The sequence below is a fragment of the Hemitrygon akajei genome, chromosome 20, assembly GCF_048418815.1.
Source record: "Hemitrygon akajei chromosome 20, sHemAka1.3, whole genome shotgun sequence".
Taxonomy (NCBI): Eukaryota; Metazoa; Chordata; class Chondrichthyes; order Myliobatiformes; family Dasyatidae; genus Hemitrygon; species Hemitrygon akajei.
The window spans coordinates 33,103,709-33,126,376 of record NC_133143.1 but is presented as its reverse complement, the minus strand read 5'-3'; the positions used below and the strand labels follow the sequence as shown (position 1 = coordinate 33,126,376).

General features: G+C 39.0%; 1 protein-coding gene across 1 annotated transcript in view; it reads left to right on the top strand.

Moving 5' to 3' along the window:
- The window catches only part of LOC140713933 (collagen alpha-6(VI) chain-like), a 115,626-nt gene that overhangs the window by 21,770 nt on the left and 71,188 nt on the right, over positions 1–22,668 (top strand). Inside the window, exons 6-12 of the mRNA XM_073024630.1 lie at positions 1,158–1,721; positions 2,669–3,229; positions 3,799–4,365; positions 8,007–8,576; positions 9,928–10,331; positions 18,822–18,900; positions 21,652–21,800. Of these exons, the coding sequence (XP_072880731.1) occupies positions 1,158–1,721; positions 2,669–3,229; positions 3,799–4,365; positions 8,007–8,576; positions 9,928–10,331; positions 18,822–18,900; positions 21,652–21,800 (2,894 nt within the window). The remainder of the gene's footprint in view (positions 1–1,157; positions 1,722–2,668; positions 3,230–3,798; positions 4,366–8,006; positions 8,577–9,927; positions 10,332–18,821; positions 18,901–21,651; positions 21,801–22,668) is intronic.

Genomic DNA, 22,668 nt, shown 5'->3' with positions numbered 1-22,668 from the left:
CAAAGAGTACTGTCACAAGCACCACTATGATAATGCCTGGGTAACCTATATTTTTAAGATGACATTGATTGGAACATCAGAAAAAAAATTCCCAAGTAGTACCATGAGACCTTCTTATCCATCTAATGGAGGCGAGGGAGACTTCATGTAATATTTCATCAGAAAAACAACACAAAACAAGCAGAGTAATCCTCCCTGAATATTGCATGTTGTCAGCCTAGATTTATATGGAATAGTCCTTTAACTGCCAGTCTGGTAGTGATTGTAAGTAACTGACAATTCAATTAATGTCCCGAATAGGAGGGAGGGAGGGAGAGAGGGAGAGAGGGAGATAAATATTATAGTTTCACTATTATCCCTGCCAATATGTGACCTCTGACCTACTAATACGATTGAAAATTAATTGCCATTGAATTAGCCTGGTTAGCTACTGAGTTATAAGGACAATTTGAGATGAATGCTAAATGCTGAGCTTGCCAGTTTTATCTGCATCTCATAAATAAATAGATAGAAACTTGGATTAAAGGGTAATGAATTCTTCATAGCCTGATCCACTCTGCTAATACTACTTTATGTTGGATCCAAGAGAAGGGAGGAATCACCAATAAGATCTTGCCTTTCAACCCTGGACACAGTGTTCTCGACCGACAGATGAAAAGGTCAGATGTACCAGCACTTGACCAATGAAGAGGAACTCACTGTTATTATCTCTCAAACTGCCAGCTAAAAGTGTACATTGTTCCTCTGATTTTGTTCAGTATGCAGTGAGGTATGTTAGTTTGTAATTGCTCTTACTTGTGTCAGTCAGTGCTAGGTTTTTAATATTTATTTGTACCCCACATCAGAAAAATAATTATGCAACACCTAGTTAATATTTGGAAAGAAATGGTCTAGCAAGGTGGATTGAAATTCAATGGTTGCCTTCAAAATGTAAACTGACAAATCTGAAGAAAAAAGATGAAAATACCTGGGTAAAGTACATAGTTGTGCATTTAAATATAATGCTTGAGTGGCCAACTGCTATTCATTGCAGAGCTAATATATTTACCAACTGATACTCAATATCGGATGTTCAATGCCATTGTCTCTGTAAGCATCCCAACTTTGGTGTGTGTCCTCATTGTTCTTCAGTACCTAAAGCAATTCTTCTTTTTCAGCCTGTACTAAAACTGAAGAAGCTGATATTTACTTTCTGGTTGATGGGTCGTCCAGCATTTCAGCAGAGAGCTTCATGGAAGTAAAAAAATTCCTGATCAAGGTTATTAAAGATTTTACTATTGGTGCAAATCAGGTTCGCATTGGGGTTGTCCAGTATTCAGAGGATCCACAAACTGAATTTACGGTCACTGAATATACCAATAAAACTAGTTTGGAGGAAGCAGTTAAAAGAATTTCTCAAATTAGGAAAACAACTTGGACAGGCCGTGCATTAAGTTACATGAAAGGTCTCTTCAGCGAAGCAAAGGAAAGCCGTAAACATGAAGTGCACCAAGTCCTGATCACTCTCACCGATGGAGAGGCAGATGATAAAGTAGAAGAACCCACAAGAGATCTGAAACAGCAGGGAATAATCTGCTATGCAGTAGGAGTAGGGAATACAAATAATGAAGAACTTAAACAGGTTGCAGGAGGAACTGAAGAAAGAGTTTACTATGTCACTAACTTTGATGCATTGGATGATATAAAGAATAACATCGTGCGGGCAATCTGTTCACAGGAAGGTAAGCATTGGATTCGAAAACACTTCTAAGTGGTGACTGAGAATTCTTCTCTTAGCTTTATTGTTCCCTGGTGACTCTGTTATGTTTACTATGAGAAATAGAACAAGTTATGGCTGTAAAATTGCATAAGAGGGCCCAATGAATAATGGTATTTGTAAAGAAAGAGGAGGATTTATAATTGACTATTGATCCTTACCAAGGATAAAACTGAGTACTGAGTTCTGGCCCTGACATTCCTCTTTCTGCATCGATCTGGATCATTACTTTTACTAAATAGCTGATAATCTTCTTCTGTTTTTCCATTTATACAGTACATTACTAAAGAACATAAAAGTCAGAGTAACAATAAGGTTGTTGGGATCCGAGAAAATATTTGGTGTTGAGCAATTATATTAAGTGGATAGGTAGAGCGAAGTATATCAAACGATTCACCTATTTGCCTAATCAAGAACCTTTGGTCTGCGGTTCCCATTTTCACCTCATCAGCCACCTCCAAACCCATAGAATAAGGGTGGAAAGCAATCACCCCTGGCACTGTTTTAAGGATTGCACATTGCACATTGCAAAATCATTCACTTCAAGCTCAGGTTTTGCAAACTGTTAATAGAAGAAAAAAGACTATGATTCTCAATTTCTGTCCCGCTAGAAGTTTCCTCGTCATACGGCTGGATTGCACATTGCACATTGCACATTGCACATTGCAAAATCATTCACTTCAAGCTCAGGTTTTGCAAACTGTTAATAGAAGAAAAAAGACTATGATTCTCAATTTCTGTCCTGCTAGAAGTTTCCTCGTCATACGGCTGGATCTGGTCTAGTCATATGCATAGAGATAGTTTGAAGTGATTTGCAATAATTGCATTATGATTGTACAGTGCATTTGCTAGGATGGGAGAACATGAACAAAGAACAAGATTCACAGAATAACAATGGCTTTTCTCTCACAGCCTGCAGCAAGATGGGGAAGAGTGACATCATTTTCCTAATCGATGGATCAGGAAGCATAAGTGCCACTGATTTTCAGAAAATGAAAGAGTTTATGCATAGCTTTGTGAACAGGACCACTATTGGTCCAGAGAATGTGCACATGGGTCTAATACAATATGCTGAAGACTCCCATCTAGAGTTTAATCTTGGTAGATATTCATCTCAAGATGATATACACAAGGCAATTACTGCAGTGCGGCAAATAGGAGGAGGGACTATGACTGGCTCTGCCCTGAGCTTTACAGAGGAGTACTTTGCCCAGTCTAAAGGTGGTCGGCCTGGAATCCCACAATATCTCATAGTGATCACTGATGGAGAGGCACAGGATGAGGTCCTGGGCCCAGCAACATCCATCAGGAATGAAGGAATCATAGTGTTTGCCGTGGGTGTATCGAAAGCCAACGTAAGTCAGCTTCTGGAAATTGGAGGATCTCAAGATAAAGTTCATTATGTTGAAGACTTCACTCAACTTGAAGATCTGGACCAAAAAATATACTGGGAAATCTGCGGTCACGTTGACAGTAAGAACATTGAATTATTCTTATGGAATGACAAACAAAAGATAAATTTTAAAATAATCCTTCTTTAATTAGAGGAAGATTAACTAGCTTGTTAATTTGTGGCCAAAACTCAAAACCTTTGGCATGATTTGATCATAAAATAGATGTAAAGCAGGTGCTCCCAAACTTTTTTATGCCCTGAACCAATATCAATAAAGCAAGTGGTCCATGGAACGCATGTTGGGAACCCCTGATGTAACGGAGTTGTTAATTGTCAGGGACTTAAATAGACACTGTTGGAAATGTATTTGGAGTAATTCTATAGTGGATAACTCTGTGAGTTGGGGAAGATCCTTTACGCTTGGATTTCTATCACCCTCAGCTGTCTGATGCTATTGAATGCTGAGTGCTTATAATATTGCCCATAGTTCCAACCATGTGGGTCAAACCAAGGGACACCTTTTATTTGTACAGTCCCTTTCTCAAGTGACCTGACACTAAGTTCCTATTGCAAGTTTTCTGGCATCCTAACAGTTTCAGAATATGGGTATTCCACATGAGGTAAATGTCTTTTTCCTTCTCTCCTGCAGCCTGTCTGAGAACAGATGAAGCAGACATTGTTTTTGTAATTGATGGATCCATTAACACAGAGCCAGATGAGTTCAAGCAGATGAAAATTTTCATGTTAAATATGGTGAACAATTCAGTTGTTTCCTCCAGCAATGTGCAGTTTGGTGCCATTCTGTACAGTGATGCACCTAATATCCAATTCCAGCTGAGCCAATCTATGAGCAAAACAGAGATCAGCGAAGCCATAAACAAAATGAACTTAGCAGCAGAAGCTGTCGATATTACACCTGATCTTAAGCTGGCAAAAGAGCTTTTAGCAAATGGAAGCCGAAGCCTAAAGGAAGACTCACAGTTCATCACAGTGATGACTAACAGGAAAGACATAGATTCTTTGCAACGATCATTAGAGGCAGACATTGGACAGAGTGAAGCGACTGTCATCACCGTGAGTCCATCCAGTGGCAAAGAAGAAGTGCTGGTGGGAATACTAGATGTTGATAAAAGACATTTCAATAATCAAAGATTTGACAACATGGTTGATGTAATTAAAAATACATCTCAGTTGATTTGTAGTAAAACTAATCCAGGTAATGTGTATATATGTACCTCTGAGTTGAACAAAAACAGTGTGTGATTAGTTATAATGTAGTTACTAACCTGGGAGTGCCCTGCATTTTATATTGACATTGCTGTTGGAGGATGGGGAGCTGAGGGATGGATGTGGGGTGGTGACGATATCCCAATACCATCTTGGCTACCTTTGGGTCAGAAGTGAAGTTTACAAATTTACCTCATGTAAACATATCTTTTTACTTAAAATGGAGTTGTCTGTTCACAGTCCTCATAATGACCATGCATATTAATTAGGAAGGTAAATAAATCATAAACTTTTGATTCATGTGGTCTAGGAGGTCTTAAAACATGCAGACATAAATCATTATGGAATGTGATATGTGATATGATTAGATGAAGTTCTTTTTTAGAGGCATGCAAAATTAGTTTAGTTGCCAATGTAACAAAATATAACAAATATATCAATGTAACAATGTAACAACAATCAACAAAATAGAGTACAGAGAAGATTTACTAGAATGTTACCTGGGTTTCAGCACCTAAGTTACAGGGAAAGGCTGAACAAGTTAGGTGTTTATTCTTTGGAGCGTAGAAGGTTGAGGTGGGACTTGATAGAGGTATTTAAAATAATGAGGTGGATAGATCGAGATGACGTGGATAGGCTTTTTCCATTGAGAGTTGGGGAGATTCAAACAAGAGGACATGATTTGAGAGTTAGGGGGCAAAAGTTTAAGGGTAACACGAGGGGGAATTTCTTTACTCAGAGAGTGATAGCTGTGTGGAATGAGCTTCCAATAGAAGTGGTAGAGGCAAGTTCGGTATTGTCATTTAAAGTAATATTGGATAGGTATATGGACAGGAAAGGAATGGAGGATTATGGGCTGAGTGTGGGCCAGTGGGACTAGGTGAGTGTAAGCGTCGGCACGGACTAGAATGGCCGAGATGGCCTGTTTCCATGCTGTAATTGTTATATGGTTATATGGTAAGGACTTGCCTATGTATCTATCATTAATGAAAGTGACTAGGTTTAGAATTTATATCTGACCAATATACATAGATGAAGAAAGAAGCTTGGGCTCCTTTATTCTGTAAGATTGAGCAGTTTGCAGGCTCATTGGACTTCTTGAAGTGGAATTGCGATCAGTGGGGACATCCAGGCCAACTGTTGTGAAGCCGGAGTTGCCAATGAGCAGAAAGGCAACATACTTGTTATCTTATCAATTTTTTACTATATTTTAGACTTGTTTTGCTAATCTTACAAATTATTTATTATACTTCGATAATATGCTCTGTTGCAACCTTGAAGTATTCTTTCTCCCACTTTGATCCGAATTCTTGAAAACCTGCTTATTTTTCTTTAGTCTTCCACACCAAACTCACCAAATCAGATAATCAGCTTTTTACTGCTTCTTATATTTCCAGCACCATATTTGTGTTCATTTCTCTGTCTCCTCTGATATTTAAAATTTATTTGATTTATGTTTCTGCCAGGCAAACCTTTGCCCCTTCTCTCAGCCAACACAAACAAATCTGTTCCTTTAAGGTCTCCAGCTCTCCATCCTTTTCCTTTTCTCCGCTCCTCACTGTATCTATAGCCTAATACTGAACTCATTTCTGGTGCATTCCAATTCTGATGAAAAGCCATGGACCTGAATCTTTATTTTTATTTCTTCCCTCATGAACACAAACTGAAGCGAGGATTATTTCCAACATTTTCTGGTTTTGATCAAGCTGACTAGGATCCAAAACATTTTGTATGGGGACTGTTTATTTGCTGTGAAGCATACTCTCCGTTGCCATCTATTTATAATCATTCTTAGGCATTGGAATGGCCTTCTGATGGTAAGGAGAGATGTCAGGATTGTTGTAGAGAATGGGAAAAAGAAAGCAAATTAAATGATCTATCTGCTCCTTGACATTTATATTCCACATTGTGTCTGAAATGCCCAGCAAGCCTGAGTGTAAGGGTCAGGGATCAATGGCTGACAACAGAGAGAGTGGGTCAAGAATATAATCCTCATAAGCTCCCCTCATTCTTGTACACTCCTGTGAATTAACTCCTATCCTATTCAATCTTTCCTAAATCTCAGGTGCTCAAGGCCCGTCAACAAATTTTCTCTGTACTCTTTCAATCCTATTGATACCTTTTCCTTTTGTAGGTGACTAGAGCTGTACAGAATCCACCAGATTTGGTCTCTCTGTCTTCTTATATAATTTCAACATAACATACCAACTTCTGTATGCCATAGGTTGATTTATGACGGCCAATTTGCCAATAGCTCACTTTACAACCATATCTACCTTTGAGTCCACTTTGAAGGAATTATGGATCTGTATTCCCAGAATCCTCTGTCTTACCACACCCCTCAGTGTCATTTCATTCGCTGTATAAATCCTACTCTAGCTAGTTCTTCAAAAATACAATACCTCACACCTGCCTGCATTCAATTGCATCTGCCATTTTCATCCAATTTTTCCAACTGGTCCAAAAGCTTTGATAGCCTCCTTACTGTTCTTTACACCCCCAGTCTTATTGACTAGCGAAACTTCTTCAAAGTCTTTGCTAAAGTCCATTCAGACAACAGTCACTGTCTTTACTTCATCAACTTTCCTGCTAAATTCTTCAAAATACTATAAGATTGGTTAGAGATGACATACCACATGACAAGTCATGTTGATTATACATAATCAGGCTCTGTCTATCCAAATACTTATATATCTATCCCCTTCGAAAACTTTCCAATAATTTACTCACTACTGATATCAGGCTCACCAAGCCTATAATTTCTGCACTTTTTCTTAGAACCTTTTCAACAATGGAACAACATTAGCTATCCTCCAGTCTTCCAGCATTTTACCTATGGCTAAGGGTGTTTTAAATTCCTCTGCCACGGCCCCCTGCAATTTCTGAACTAGATTCCCACAAGATTTTAGGGGCACATTGTCAGGTCCTGGAAACACATCCAGCCTAATTTTCCTCAAGGCAGCAACCACTTCCTCTTCTGTAATACATATGTGATCCATAACCTCACTACTATTTTACCTCAGTTTTATAGACTGTGTCTGTCTTCCAAGTAAATACAAATGGAAAAACCCTGTTTAAGTTCTCCCTCATCTCCTTCAGGTCCATGCATATATGACTACACTGATCTTCAAGAGGGTCCGTTCTGCCCTTTACAATCCTTGTGCTCTTATTTCTTGAATAATTGTCTTGAAGCAAATGGAATCATGATCGCTAAATCCATAGTGTTCTCCTGCACACATTACTGTAATTTTCCCTGTCTCGTTTCCTTATAGGCAATCCAGTATCACACTCTCTCTAGTTGGGACCTTCATGTATTGATTGTGGAAACTAATGTGCCTGCAATGAACACTAAATCTATATTCTAAGGGTGGCAGGAACAATGTCATCAATACCTACTCCAATGGCTTCCTTAATAAGAATGCAGGGAATGCTTCACTGACAATGTAATATATTACCACCAATGTGTCTGTTGTGAATACTATATTTATATTTTAAAGGAATGCAAAAACCATGTAACCATTTTGAAGAACATGAATCGGTCACTTGCATGAGAGCTGTAGATAAGGGAAGGAAGAAAGGAGTATTTTGGCCTGAGATAAATCCATAATTGGTTGTCATTTTTTTTCATAGAATGTGTCCTCAAGAGAGCAGACATTATTTTCCTCATGGATGGGTCAAAAAGTATTGAAAGGATTGATTTTGACGAGATGAAATCTTTTCTGAAACACGTGATTGACATTTTTACTATCCACCCAAGTAAAGTGCAGATTGGTCTGGCGCAGTTCAGTTCAGAGTTCCAAAAAATAGCTGACTTAAAAGATTTCTCAACAAAGGAATCCTTGCTGGCTAAACTTGGCCAAGTAACTCAAATGGGAGGAGGTACCAGAATTGGATTTGCCCTGAAAAATTTGGTCACCATGTTCACAAAGGAAGCAGGTAGTCGGAATGCCACTGGAGTGCCCCAAAACCTGGTTGTGCTCACTGATGGAAATTCACAAGATGAAGTGGGTCCTCCAGCTGATCGCTTGAGACAAGATAATATAAATATATTTGCTGTGGGTATAGGGAAAGTACAAACGAGACAACTTCAGCAAATCTCAGGGTCCAGCTCAAACACCTTTGAGGTTCAGTATTTTCAAGGCCTGAAGAAAATTAAAAGAAGATTCATCCGCAGTATCTGTACAGAAAGGCCATCATCAGGTGAGTGAATAGCTCTTTTTCTTCCTTTTATTTAATTGGTCAGTGTTGATTACTGACCGTATACAGATTGTCAGGAGTATATATGTAAAATTTCTACAGTTTTGCAATATGGTGTAGACTGGTTATGCTATCATGTGACCCCAAGCATATTTGAAAGCACACGTTGCCAGTGCTTGAAATAAATAACAACAAATTGGTATGAATAAAACCATAAAATATTTAAATTAATGTGAAAAGCTCACTTATTTCCTTTAGGAAAGGGAACTTATTGGGCTTACTCCAGTCATGCTATCAGTTGCACCTTTTGCTTGATTCTAAGATGACTTTTGAAATATGTCAGTCTGTTATCTCCTCTGATAAGTTATAGAAAGAAAATATAGCCAAGTCTGCACCCTGAGAACGAATGCATTACTTATTCGCTTCCAGAAATGATGAATAGAAAGAGTAGTTTGAAAAGTAGAATAATCTCTGAGAATGGGACAAGAATTAAAATTGGAAATGGAATTGGTTTATTATTGTCACATTTACTGATATACATTGAGAAAGCTTGTCATACATGCTGCTCATAAAGATTAAATCATTACTCAGTGCATTGTGGTAGAACAAGGTAAAATAATAACAAGGCAGAATCTCAAACACAAAAAATTCTCGGATGCTAGAAATCCAAAACAACAACACAAAATTAATTTGCTATACCAAGCTATTATACAGCAGGTAGGATGCTTTTAAGGTGCATCAAGAAAAACTGGTAAGTGATGATGGGATGTGACAAATTTCTTTAGCCTCTTGAGGAAGTAGAAGTGTTGATCATGGTGACTGCATGATGGGACCAGGATAGGTTATTGATGATGTTCTCTTCCAGGAACTTGAAGCTCTGGACAGCAACACCACTGATGTACAGCATGTGCACTGCTTCCCTTCCTGAAGTCAATGACCAGCTCTTTTGTTTTGCTGACATCGAGGGAGAGTTGGTTTTCATGACACCATGTTATTAAACTCTCTATTTCCTTCCCATACTCCAGCGCATCATTATTTGAACTACAGCCCATTACGATGGTATCATTCACAAATCTAAGGATGGAGTTGTAGCAGAATTTGTCCTGTGGAAGGACATTATGAAGTCTTGGCTCTGTGCCCTATTCTGTGATGGATGTTTCATCCAAAGAGATTCACATGACTTCAAGCTGGTCTAAAATGTCTGATAACTTAGTAGGGAGTCTGATCTCCACTGGTCTCTCAAAGCTGATTGCGAGGGACTTTCCTTTCCACATGATTAAGCAGTGAAACAAAATAACGTTGTCATTAAATTGCTTGGAAATTGAATGACTAGACTGTTCCCTTTTGACATTAGATATACATGGCACTATCAGTAGAATAAACAATGAGAACCTGATTGCACTGGAACATGTTTGTAAAATGGTTCTTTTCCTTCCAGTATGCTCCATCGATATTGCTATGGGACTAGATCTCAGTAATCATGTGGAATTTCTGGAATCACATGGCAGTCATCTGAGTGGCATCATTGAGAGAATGATGGATCTTCACAACATCAGCTGCAAGTCAGGCAATGGCATCACAACTAAGATTGGATTCCACCGATCCAGTTCGAATTTTGATTTGCAGTTTAAGCAGTTTAAGTCCAATGAAATCAGGGAAGAACTAACGTCAATGCAAAATGACAACAGGGTCTTGAATGCCGATTATCTGCAATCTTTTTCGAGGCTATTTAGTCTGAAAGCAGAAGGAAATGTGAAGGTAACATTTGATAAATCTGGGGAGACAATACCTGCAAAAAGAAATCATTGGCTCGAACTGATGTTAATTCATTTCATGTGCTATAGTAAAGTTGAATAATTTATTGGGATTAAGTTTTATAGGCCTGGAAGAAGAGATTTATTGTCCGCCTTCTGTTTGCTAATTCAGCATAGAGCTAGTACTGTAGTTCAGAATACCAGGTACTGCACACTTAACTTGAAATCCTCAACATATTTTAGTAGTCTTGGTTTCATCTCTCCTTTGTTATTCTGCTTCTGTATTTCTCAAATCGTCTTTATTCCCATATAGTTGGAACCTCTTCTGCCCATGTATCTTCTGGTGCTTTTTTGAATCAAATTTTGTATGATCTCCCCATCTGAAATCTCCTCTGCAAATAACTCTGTCATCCATTGTGTCATTATGATCAAGAGGATATGCATTCCAGTCTGCTTGTTTCTGTAATTTCCTTTATCTGTATTTCTCTGGGCAATCTTCTGCCTGTTCTTTTCTATAATCTGTTCTATTACGATATCCATATTCATATAACCTCCCCTAAATGCAAATCTAGCTACTACATAATAACATTAGTTTTCATAGTACCTACAGGTTTAAAAAATGAATCCCAAGTAAAAGATCACAGTAAGGTTGGATTTATCATCTAGTTTAAAATTAAGAAACTTGGGTCTGAGCCAAATATAAAGGAAATTACAAAGGACTGGGGATAGAGTTGGCTAAAGCAGATTAATAGATTAAACGATGAATGAACAATGGCAGCTGTTCAGTGAATATGTTTCCCTGCAAAAATACGTCCAGATGAGGATGAAAAATGGGGTGGGGGGGTGGTGAGAGATGACAGAATGAACCAACCAGGGCTAACCAGAGGAGTTGAGTAATGTACTGAATGGAAGGAGAATACATCTTAGATGGCAAAAAATAGTAATAAACCCAAAAATAAGGTTAAATTTGAATTCTAGTAAAGGAGGAGTAAAATAAAATCAACAAGGAGAAAAATAAACAGTTTGAGCAAACTAATGAATATATAGAAGAAAGTAACATTTGGCATGACTTTATGTACAGAAGAAAGGAGGGAGTTAAAAGTAAACATAGACCTATGGCGATACTAATGGGGACTAGAGAAAAAGTAGAAGAGTTTGACCAACATATTGTTCATTCTCCAATGGTAGAAGATACTACAAACATCTCAGAAATGCTAATAAATGGAGAGGAGTTAAACTGTATCATCGCTCATTTCAGAATTAATTCTTTGGTGAATTAACAGGGCCAGAGAATGGTAATTTTTCTGGATTTAATGATGTTTGTTTTAAGATTGTAAAATAAGTGGCTTTTGAGATAGTGCATGCTTTGGTTGGAAACTTCCAAGAGTCCTTAGAATCTGAAAAACTACTGTAGGTTTGGAAAACAGTAATATGGAATTCTTATTCAAAAATGATGAGAGGCATAAAGCAGGTAACTGTTGGGTTTATTAATTTGGCAAATATTAATGGTAAAATGTATGGATGAATTAACATAGAGATGATAATAAGAAAATCATATCTTGGTCAAATAGAATCAACATAGCTTCCTGAAGTCTTTTCTGACTAATGTATGAGTTTTTAATGGAAGTTTCAGCCAGAGTGAATAGAGGGAAACCAGTTGATGTCGTATACCTGGAGCTTCAGAAGGTGCTTGACAAGGTGCATGCAATAGATTTCTTGGCAAGAAAGGGTTTCATGATGTTAGATGTAAAATAATAGTCTGGCTAAAGGATTGACTAACAAACAGGAGACAGTGAGTAGGGATAAGAGAGTCTATCTTATGTGGGCAAACTATAATTAGTGGAGTGCCACAGAGGTTAGAGCTGTTACAAGATAACAGTAAGATAACAGAGGAAGGAAATGAATGTACTGTGGACAAATTTACAGATGACACAGAAGTGGAAAAATGGCAAGTAGTGAAGAGGATTAAAGCAATTCACAAAGAAATATTAACGGGTTAAGTTTTAAAAGTCAAAGACTGATTAAGAATTGTCAATATGGCTTTGTGCATGAAATCTTGATTCATGAATGTGACAGGTTTTTATTAGAGGTAATGAAGGTGATTGAAGAGGTCAGGGATGTAGATGGTCACTTGCCTACATGGACTTTAGGAAGGTCTTTGATTAGATCTCACATGGTAAGCTAGATCATATAGGAACCAAGTTTGTTGTTCGGTCATTAAGTCAAATCTAACTCTTCACGACCCCTTGGACTCCTGCACATCAAGCCTTCTTGTTGGAAAGTTCTCTCAATGATCCCCCAAGGTCATACGCATTATCTAGTAATATTATCTATCCATCGTAGTCTCCGTTATCCTCCTCTCCTTCTTTTACCTTCTGTTTTACCTAACTTGAGAGTCTTCTCCAAGGAATCTTGTCTTCTCATGATGTGGCCAAAATATTTGAGCTTTTGTCTCATAATCAAGCCTCCTAGTGAGCAGCCTGGCAGTATTTGACTTGTCAGATCTTCTCGCTGTCGAACAAACTCTTAACACTTTTCTCCAGCATCCAAGTTCAAAGGTGTCAAATCCTTTGTATTCAGCTTTACTAATAGTCCACTCTCACAGCAATACATCACAACTGGAAATACCATAGACTTGACTATATGGATCTTCGTAGACAATGTTATGTCTCTGCTTTTCAGTATTTTATCTAAATTTGCAATTGCTGCCCTCCTGAGAAGTAAGTGCTGTTTAATTTTGTTGCTTCAGTTGCCATCCATAGAAATCTTTGAACTGAGGAAGACAAAATCTGTCACTGCTTCCCCTTCTTTTTCATTTATTACCATGGAGTTAATCAGGCTGGTCAGCATAATCTTGGTTTTCTTAATATTGAGCAACAAGCCAGCATTTGCACTTTCTTCTTTCACTTTGATTAGAAGCTAGCCATTTCTATAGGAGGTGTCACAAGGTGGTAGTGGAGGTTTTTTTTAACTACATTGGAAGCTGGTAACTAATGGTGTGCTACACGGATCATAACTAGATCTGCTGTTAATAATAAGGATTTGGATGAGAGTTTAGTTGGCAAGGTGAGTAAGTTTACAGTGTCACTAAAATTGCTGGAATAATGGATTAAGAATTTTTTAAACTTATGCCCAGCAACCCATCAATTTGACCCTAGCCTAATCAGAGTCCCATTTAAAATGACCAATTAACCTACTAATCGGTACATCTTTGGACTGTGAGAGGAATCTGGAGCACCTGGAGGAAACCCATGTGCACATGGGAAGGACGTGCAACCTTCTGACAGAGGAGTTGTAATAATGTTATGCTAACTACTATGTCACTATGTTATCTAAGACTAAAATAATCTTCAGCTGAGAAAGTGGACAAAGGAATAGCAGATGGATTTTAACTTGAATAAGCATGAGGAATTACATTTTTAGAAGTTAACCAGGTCAGGGTCGTGGAGAGCATTATAGAACAGAGAGATCAAGGGGCAAAAGTATGCAGATCCCTGAAGGTTGTGATACAGGTAGACAGGGTGTAGAAGGAGGAGTTTTTCACACTTGCCTTCATCAGTCAGGTCATTGAGTACAAATGTGGATGTCATGTTACAGCTGTACAAGCCATTTGTGAGACCACATTTGTGGTATTTTAAATGGACACTGTCCAGGGCAAGGGCATCTAAAACTAAAGATCATACAGCAGGTTTAGAATGATAGGGGAAAGATATAAAGAGTATCTGAAGGGCAGAGGTTGCGGGAGCTTTATGGAACAAGATGCCAGATGAAGTGGTAGAGGCAGATACAATTACTGCTTTTAGAAGACATTTAGTGTGTACATAGATAGGAAAACTTGAAAAGGATGTAGGCCAAATACAGGCAGAAGGAACTAGCTCAGGTCAGCAATGTGGTTGGCATGGATGAGGGCTTGTTTCCAAAAGGAAATCTGATTGGATGAGGAATAACTCAGGGGTGTCAAGCTCATTTTAGGTCACGGGTTGGATTGGGCAAAATGCGACTTCATGCAGGGCAGATCAGTTGTGCACGCGCGCGTGCTTCCACAGCTTTCGTTGCCTCCGTTTTTTCAGCCTGCTCTCATGTGTATCAGTCTCTGCTATAACTACAAAGTGTTTCACTTTACAAATTCCGTTTCTTATGAAGAAGATTGCCTAGCAAGCATTATTTTTATGGTTGGTATTAACTTACATTCGCAGGTTACAAGAAAGTTGTGATGAGAGAAAGAAAAAACTATGCTATTTTGGCTAAGATTGTTTTGGGAGCCACACCCTTTCCATTAATAAACCATTTGAAATCGCACATTTGCAGACACAAATGTAGACCTAACAAAACAAATTGTAAATGTAGGCTACACAACTGCTCCTAATTTTTATTAGCCTGCTTCCAGCAATCAAACCCAGACAATGAACACAGTTGGCCTCTAATTTTTATTGAAGTTATCACATTTACAATAATAGAATAGTCAGAAAATGAATGAATCACAATATTATGACACTCGGTATTTCATAATGCATTTTGCTTACATGTCGTAGTGCATCAAACAGTGTCACTCATTTTTCACTTGCTGCTTCCAGACACCTGACATCTCTTGGCTTTAACCAGCCTGTCAACATCAGGGACCAGTTTCTGGGCAGTTGTGATGTTCATAATGTCATTTAGATGTCTTTGTGTCAGCTGCGAGCACAGTTTGGATTTGTTAATGTTCATTATGGAGAATGCCTGCTCATAGAGATATGTTGTCCCGAATATGAAAAGGATCTTTGAGGCAAAGTCTTTCATCTTGGGGTACATTGGTCCCAGCTATTGATAGAATGAGTCCAGACCCACAGTCCCAAATTTATATTGCAAAGCCGGGTTACACTGAATTTCAATTAGTTCCATTTGGAGTTCCTCCGGCACATCTGATGCTGCGTTGACAGCAAACGGCAAGCAAAATAGTGAGAATTCCTTCTCAAGCTGAGTGAAGACTTGGAAACAATTCTGAAACTCACTTTTCAGCCACGATATTTTGTCCTTGTACCTGTCCATGTTGTCATTATTCCCATGAGCAACATGCACAGACTGCAAAGAGGGGAAATGAGCTGGGTTGCTCTGGGATAGTTGCATCTCCCACGGGCCTAATTTAATTTGAAAGGCTTGAATGCTGTCGTAATATTCCATAGCAAGTTTATTACGGCTTTGCATGTTAACATTAAGCACATTTAAGTGCTCTGTTATATCCACCAAAAATGCAAGATCACGAAGCCAGTCTGGGTTATCCAACTCTGCCACTGGCTTCCCTTTCTCGTTCATGAATAGTCCAATTTCCACATGTAATTGTGTTACGAAAACCCCGTAACCAGGTAACTTACCAGCAAAGATAGATGGATCAGCTGAGTCGGATGCTACTATTTTCAACCGTTTTATTCAACAAGGGCACAAACGTATGGTTAATACAAAACATTCAGATCATCAAAACTCAATCTAAAACACCGGTGTAATAATAATCATTCAAAACACAAGCTCGATCGTCGTCTAGGGGTAATGTAGATTTTATATCGTTCACTGGATAGCTAAAAGTCTTTTAGATCACGGCAGTTTCACTTAGTTGTCGGCGGAAGTGTTGCGTTGGTGCACTTTTAGTTAGAAAGACAGAGAACATGAAGCATTTACCCGACAGGTTTTCCAACCTGTAGGAGGTAGTCGGAAGTCTCGTTGGGGGAATGGACTCTCATCTGTGGCTTCCCCTGTAGCTAGGCCGTCTTCCGTGGTGAGGTCGCCAATCCCAGGCAAGGGAAGGACGCACACGAACCCCACCACCGGCTGTAGCTATTAAAACGCTGTCACAGGATTTCTAGCGTTTCTCCTTCGTGTGTTTCCTTGGTGCATCTGAGGGTCCTCCCCTCAGACCAGCCTTTATACTTCTTCACGAGATCGCAGGTGTCAATCAAGTTGCAGGTAATGCGATCTCTCTCTCAACCAGCCCACTTTGCCCGAGGGCTTTTCAGGTGGTCTCCATGAGACAATAGTCAAAGTCACTTTTATTCTGCTTCTTGGAAGAACGTGGTTTTTCGCACGTCTCTCTCTCTTGGGTCAGTTGACCCCCCTTAACTAGAGTTCTTGCAATTTTCACAAATAGAGGGGGCCAACGGCATAACAATTGAAAAAAATGCTTGAGCACAACCCCTTTGCTCAGCCAGCGGACTTCAGTGTTGTAGGGTAGGCCGTGTCCAATATTACTTTTGGACAAAAGATTATCAAAGTGCTGATGGTTGAGTCCCTTGGCTCTAATAAAATGAACCGGTTTGATTACTACATCCATGACGTTGTCCATTTTCAGGCTCCTGCTACATAACGCCTCTTGGTGTATAATACAATGAAAATGGCATATATCCTACTCTAGATTCTCTGTCTGAACTTTCTCTCTGAGTTTCGCAACAACACCTGCCTTTTTCCCGACCATGGACGGTGCGCCATCTGTTGCCACGCTGACAGCGTGACTCCAGTCAATCCCCAGTCTGTCCAAGGCCTTGACAAGGCTGGAGAAAATGTTGTTCGCCGTAGTGGTGCTTGTCATGGGCACCATTTCCACAAACTCCTCGGTGACGGTCAAAGATGCATCAACACCACGAATAGATATTCCCAATTGAGCTACATCAGTCACATCGGTGCTCTCATCAATTGCAATAGAGGAGGCAATAAATGACTTCACCTTGTCTTTTAGTTAACTGTTCAAAACTCCTGCAAGGTCCCCAATTCTCTCTGCCACAGTATTTCTTGACAAGCTGATATTACCAAAAGTCTGTCTCTTCTCAGGGCACACCAGCTCAGCTGCTGTCAGCATGCATGCTTTGATGAATTCCCCCTCTGGGTAGGGCTTCAATGCGGCAGCTATTTTTGTTGGCAATAATATAGCTGGCCTTGACAGCTCCATCATGAGTCTCTCGACTTTTGGTGAACACTGATTGCTATTTTTTCAGAGCTGCTTCAAGCTCTTCAACTCATTTACCTTTTGCACTCTGAGTCGTCCTGTGTACTTGTCATATTTTTCTCCGGGTGACGTCTTATAGTGTCATTTGATATTGTACTCTTTTGCCACAGCTATTTGTTGCGAGCATATCAGACACACAGGTTTGCCGTTGACCTCACAGAAGAAAAAATGATCTTTCCAATTATCATTGAATATTCAACCTTTGAGGTCAACTTTTCTTTTCTTGGAAATTATTTTGAACCACACCTCAGCCTTGCTACAGGTGTTACTTACCTGAGTGTGTTTATACTGTGTCTGATGACGTAAGTGGGGCCCGAGTGGTCTTCAGTGCTGGGTGGTAGGTGCTTATGCACCGCAGGTGGTTAACTGCTACCTATTGTTTTCTAAGTACACACAACAAGCTGCTAGAGCAGCAGGCGGCACAGACAACGGCAAGGGAGAGAGAGAACGGCGAGAGACAGCGGCTGCCATACAGATACATATTAAATGGTCATGAATATACATTTTCCCGCCAAATCATCCCGCGGGCCGGATTGGAACCCTTCGCAGGCCAGTAGTTTGACACCCCAGGACTAACCAGTCAGGAGGGACAGATGACAGGGTATATATACCACCGGAGTAGACATGACTAGGCATCATCCCTGATGAAGATAGTAGAGTTTGTCATCAAAAGGTCAGTTAAAATTGATACCTGTACTTGTCTGGACGTCCAAGATGTGTTTCCATGCTGAGTGAGGGGTTAAGAAAGTTGGTAAATGGAGTACAAATGGAGAAAATGAGCAACAGTTTCAGATTTAATGGAAGAATGATGAAACAGGAAGCTGCAGCAGAAAGGGCTTTTAGAGTACTGTACAAGAAACACAGAAATCTAGTCTACAGATGCAGCAGGTACAATCAGCAATAGAATGTTGGGATGTATTTTAGGTGACCTGGAGTGTAAAATAGTGAAGGCCTACTGCAATCATACAAGGCACTTATGAATAACGTATAGATTTTGTCCCCTTGTTTAAGCAAAATTATATTGTCATTGGAAGCAGTTCAGAAAGATACTTGAAGAATGGAGGATGTGTTTTATGTCAGAAAACTGAACACCTCAGGACTTGAAGTTTGGATGGTTGAGATATGACCTCGATGAAACATACAAGATTCTTGGATGGCTTGATTATAACAGGGTTAGAATGTCAACTATATGTCTGGAAAAATTCAAACAGCATAATCTTTGAAGATGAGATCCATCGTCTGACTTTCCACGCCACAATTACACTTGAACTTGAATTTCCATTGGTGTTTTTGGTGACCGCATCTTCCTTTTATATTTCAGGGTTTCCATGTATTGTGTAGAAGATCTATTCCAAACATTTATTTCAGTGATAAGGCCTTCATACAGGAAATAGTTGCAGTTTTGCTAAACCCTTCATGGTACTTTGCTATAAAAAGGAGTGAATAGTTGGTGAACTGCGTACTGTGGTTTCCTTGAGTTGACCTACCCATTCTGATTGTACATTTTAAACCCTCTCTTTACAGGTAATTGTAATATTTACAGACGGAATAGATGATGAAATGAAAAAATTAAAGAAAGTATCAGAAAAACTCCGACTTAAAGGTAACTTGCTTGGCATTTACGAGCAATACTGTTTTGAAGATATTGTGAGCACTAATTTTTGGCATAGAATTATATCATTAATGAGAAGCATTTGGGAATGTGATTTTATCTGTTAAATATTAAACGCCACATATTCAATTTGAATCCAGAGATCATATTTTGTTTTCAAATCTCAGAATATTTTCAGATATTTAGAAGAAAGCAATTTCAATGCAGAAATGGAAACAAAATAAAATAGGAAACTTTTGCTTCTACTTGAGCTTGTAATGGCACTTTACCCAAACAGTTGAGTGGCTAGACAGAGATTATATCAGTTTCATTTTGCCTCACACTGCGCCAATTTTTTCTATGATGTTAAATTATTTAAAGTATAATGGAAGAGTTTCTTTTGGTCTGTACTTTTAGATATTTACACTTAGGATTTATTTAATTATTACACAAAGAGTGCCACAGTAAGAGCTAAATACCAGAGGTGAGGTGAGAGTGATAGCCCTCGACATCAAGGCAGCATTTAACTGACTATGGCATCAAGGTGCACTAGCTAAAATGGAGTCAATGGGAAATAGAGGGAAAACCCTCTGCTGGTTGGAATCATACTTGACACGAAGGAAGATGATTGTGGTGGTTGGAGGTCAATCATCTCATCCTCAGGATATCACTGCAGGAGTTCCTCAGGGAAGTCTTATAGGGCAAACCATCTTCAGCTGCCTCAGTAACTTTCCTTCCATCATAAGGTCAGAAGTGGGAATGTTCGCAGATGACTGCACACTGTTCTGCACCGTTCATCATTCCTCAGATAGTGAAGCAGTTCAAATGTAGCAGCATCTGGACAATGTCCAGGCTGCAGCTGACAAGTGATAAGTAGCATTTGAGCAACACAAGTGCCAGGCAATGACCATCTCCAACAAGAGAGGTTCTAACCATTGTCCCTTGACATTCAATGTCATCACCATCACCTAATCCTCTACTATCTACATCCTGGGGGGGGGGGGGTTACGATTGAAAAGAAACTGAACTATGGTCAAGCTATATAAACATCATGGCTACCAGAGCAGGTCAAAGGCTAGGAATCCTTTTGCGGGTAACTCACCTCCTGATTCCCCAAAGCCTGTCCACCATCTACAAGGCTCAGGTCAGGAGTGTAATGGAATACTCGCCACTCACCTGGATGAGTGCAGCTCCATCAACACTCAAGACGCTTGACACCATCCAGTACAAGGCAGCCCACAAACATCCACTCACTCCACCATCAACAAACAGTTGCAGCAGTGTGTACTATCTACAAAATGCTCTGCAATAATATACCAAAGTTCCTAAGGCAGCTCCTTCCAGACCTACAACCATTGCCATCTAGAAGGCTGAAGCCAAGACATACAGGGATTACCACCACTTGGAAATCCCCCGCCAAGTCACTCACCATCCTGACTTGGAAATATATTTCTGTTCCTTCATTGTTGTTGGGTCAGGATCATGGAATTCCCTCCCTAACAGCACTGTGGGTGTACTTACTTCCCAAGGACTGCAGCCATTCAAGAAGCTTTATGAAGAGGCAACATAAGTTATTTATCTCCCCAAGTGATCTGTATGCACTGCAAAATGGATGCTAAACATTTCTCCATGGTGTGTGGGATAATGGTTCAGACTATCGGGAAAAAGTAGAATAGAGGGAAAGTGAAAGACGGAAAGAGAGAGAGAGAGAGAGGGTATTTAACTCATAAAAGAATTTGCACCAAGATTTATTCATCTATCTTGCAAATCATTCACTCCTTCCTAGCTCTACAACATTCTCCGGCAGTACTGTGCTTCTTCAATTCTAATCTTCACCATAAAGAATAGTCTTTGACTTGGTTTAATAGTTTCTGCATCCTGATGAGCATCTTGGCACTTTATAGTCCTAACACCCTTCAAAAATTTGACATTTCTCTGACTCCAAATTTTTGGCATTCTGTTCCTCATTTCCTCCAGAAGCCTAAGCCCTAAGCCTTAGAAATATATTCTTTAAACTTCTCGGTCTCTCCTTTTCCTCTAAAAGTTTGCTTAAAGCCAACCACTTACCTGGTTTATGATTTGTCTAGTTAGACTCCTGTGGCACAAGCTGGGAATTTTTCATGCATCAAAGTATTTGTACAAATTATTGTATGTGATATCTTGCATCCTACAGAGCTGACTTCTTAAAAGGATATATCACGAGTGAGATTGCCCATTTACCAAAACTTATCCTAGGTTCACAATGTATGTGACATGCAGTCAGAAGGAGCTCTCCACGTACACTCAATGGTGTTAAGGATGTGTTATGCACATTTTAACATTATTATGCATGAAGTTTATTTATGCAGATAAGTCCTGTAAATGATATGGATCCAAACCTGGTCTTATTTGGAGATTGAGGACAGCTTCTGTGTCTGATTAATATCTTTTTACATGTAAGTGAGCTGCCCAGCATCTGGGCAGTCATCACCAAGACTCCAAGCTCTAGGATTCCTTCACCTCATCTTTCTGCATCTCTTGGACCTCATTTCCCAAGCCTGATTCTCAACATTTTTTGTCTGAACTCCATTGGAAGGAGCTGAAGCAATGGGAATGTTTGGGAAGTATCAACAAGTAAATAGACAACTCATGAACAGAAGTTCACTTATGATCCTATAATGTGTTAAAGTGTAAAATTCCAAGAGGAACATCTTAATTAATGTAGGATTCAAGAAATTGAAAATTATTTTAATAATGGACAATCATTGTTTTTTTCTTTCCAAGAGGGTATCCATGGACTGATCTTCATTCCCCTGGAAGGAACAAAAAATGCTGACAAAATTGCTGAACTGGAGTTTGGAAGAGGGTGTGGTTACCAAAAGAAACTGATGATTAACAACCCGGATATTAGAAATGAATTATTTTCAGCAATTGTAAGTGTTTTTGTAAGGGTCAAAGGTTATCAGAAGTTTTAGAAAATATCTGTAATAAACTATTTATTGATTTAGTCAATTGTTTTTTTTACAAGGAATCTTTTTTAGAATCAGTAAGCAAATTAGGTTATCTGAAAAGTATAACTTGTTTTTAATTGATGAACTATATTACTGAACATGTAGATGGCTTAATGCCTGACTTATCATACTAATTCAATATATAATATCTAAATGACAAATAACATCCAGATAAAACATACTCTGGACCCATAGTGTATATGAAATGCATCTACCTCTAGGTGTGTGCAGTGATATCAACAATGTGTTGTGCATCTCTTTTATCATGTACTCCAAATTAAATTGCGCATCTGAGAAATGTCATAAGTTTAAATGGAAAATTGAGGGTAGTTTCCACTGAAAGCTTTTTTTCCCTGGTTGTGAGTTTCCTGGCATTTTATCTAGTCACACGATCTTTTGAGAACATTATGACTCTTGAATCTGGATTCTTGTCTGTCTATCATACATTAACATCTGCGCCTACAGCTGTACAGAATTTGTTTGAACTGGCTCCTGTGCTGCATTGTGGAATGTTTTACTGCACCAAGGGGACTGTATGAACTGTCTTTCTTCAATCTTTTTTATTAAGTTTCGAGTAGATACGCATAACAGTGATAATGATACAAAGAGATCGGGATTACATTAATAACGGTTAACGTATACAGAAACAGACTCCGAGTAACATGTGTAATCTAAGCCTCCCAATCTCTTAGTAACTAAACATGAAAAAGATCCAAAGAAAAAAGATTTTTACAAGAAGAAAAAAAAGTCCCCCTAAACTAAAAAAAAACACCAAAATAAAAACAAAACA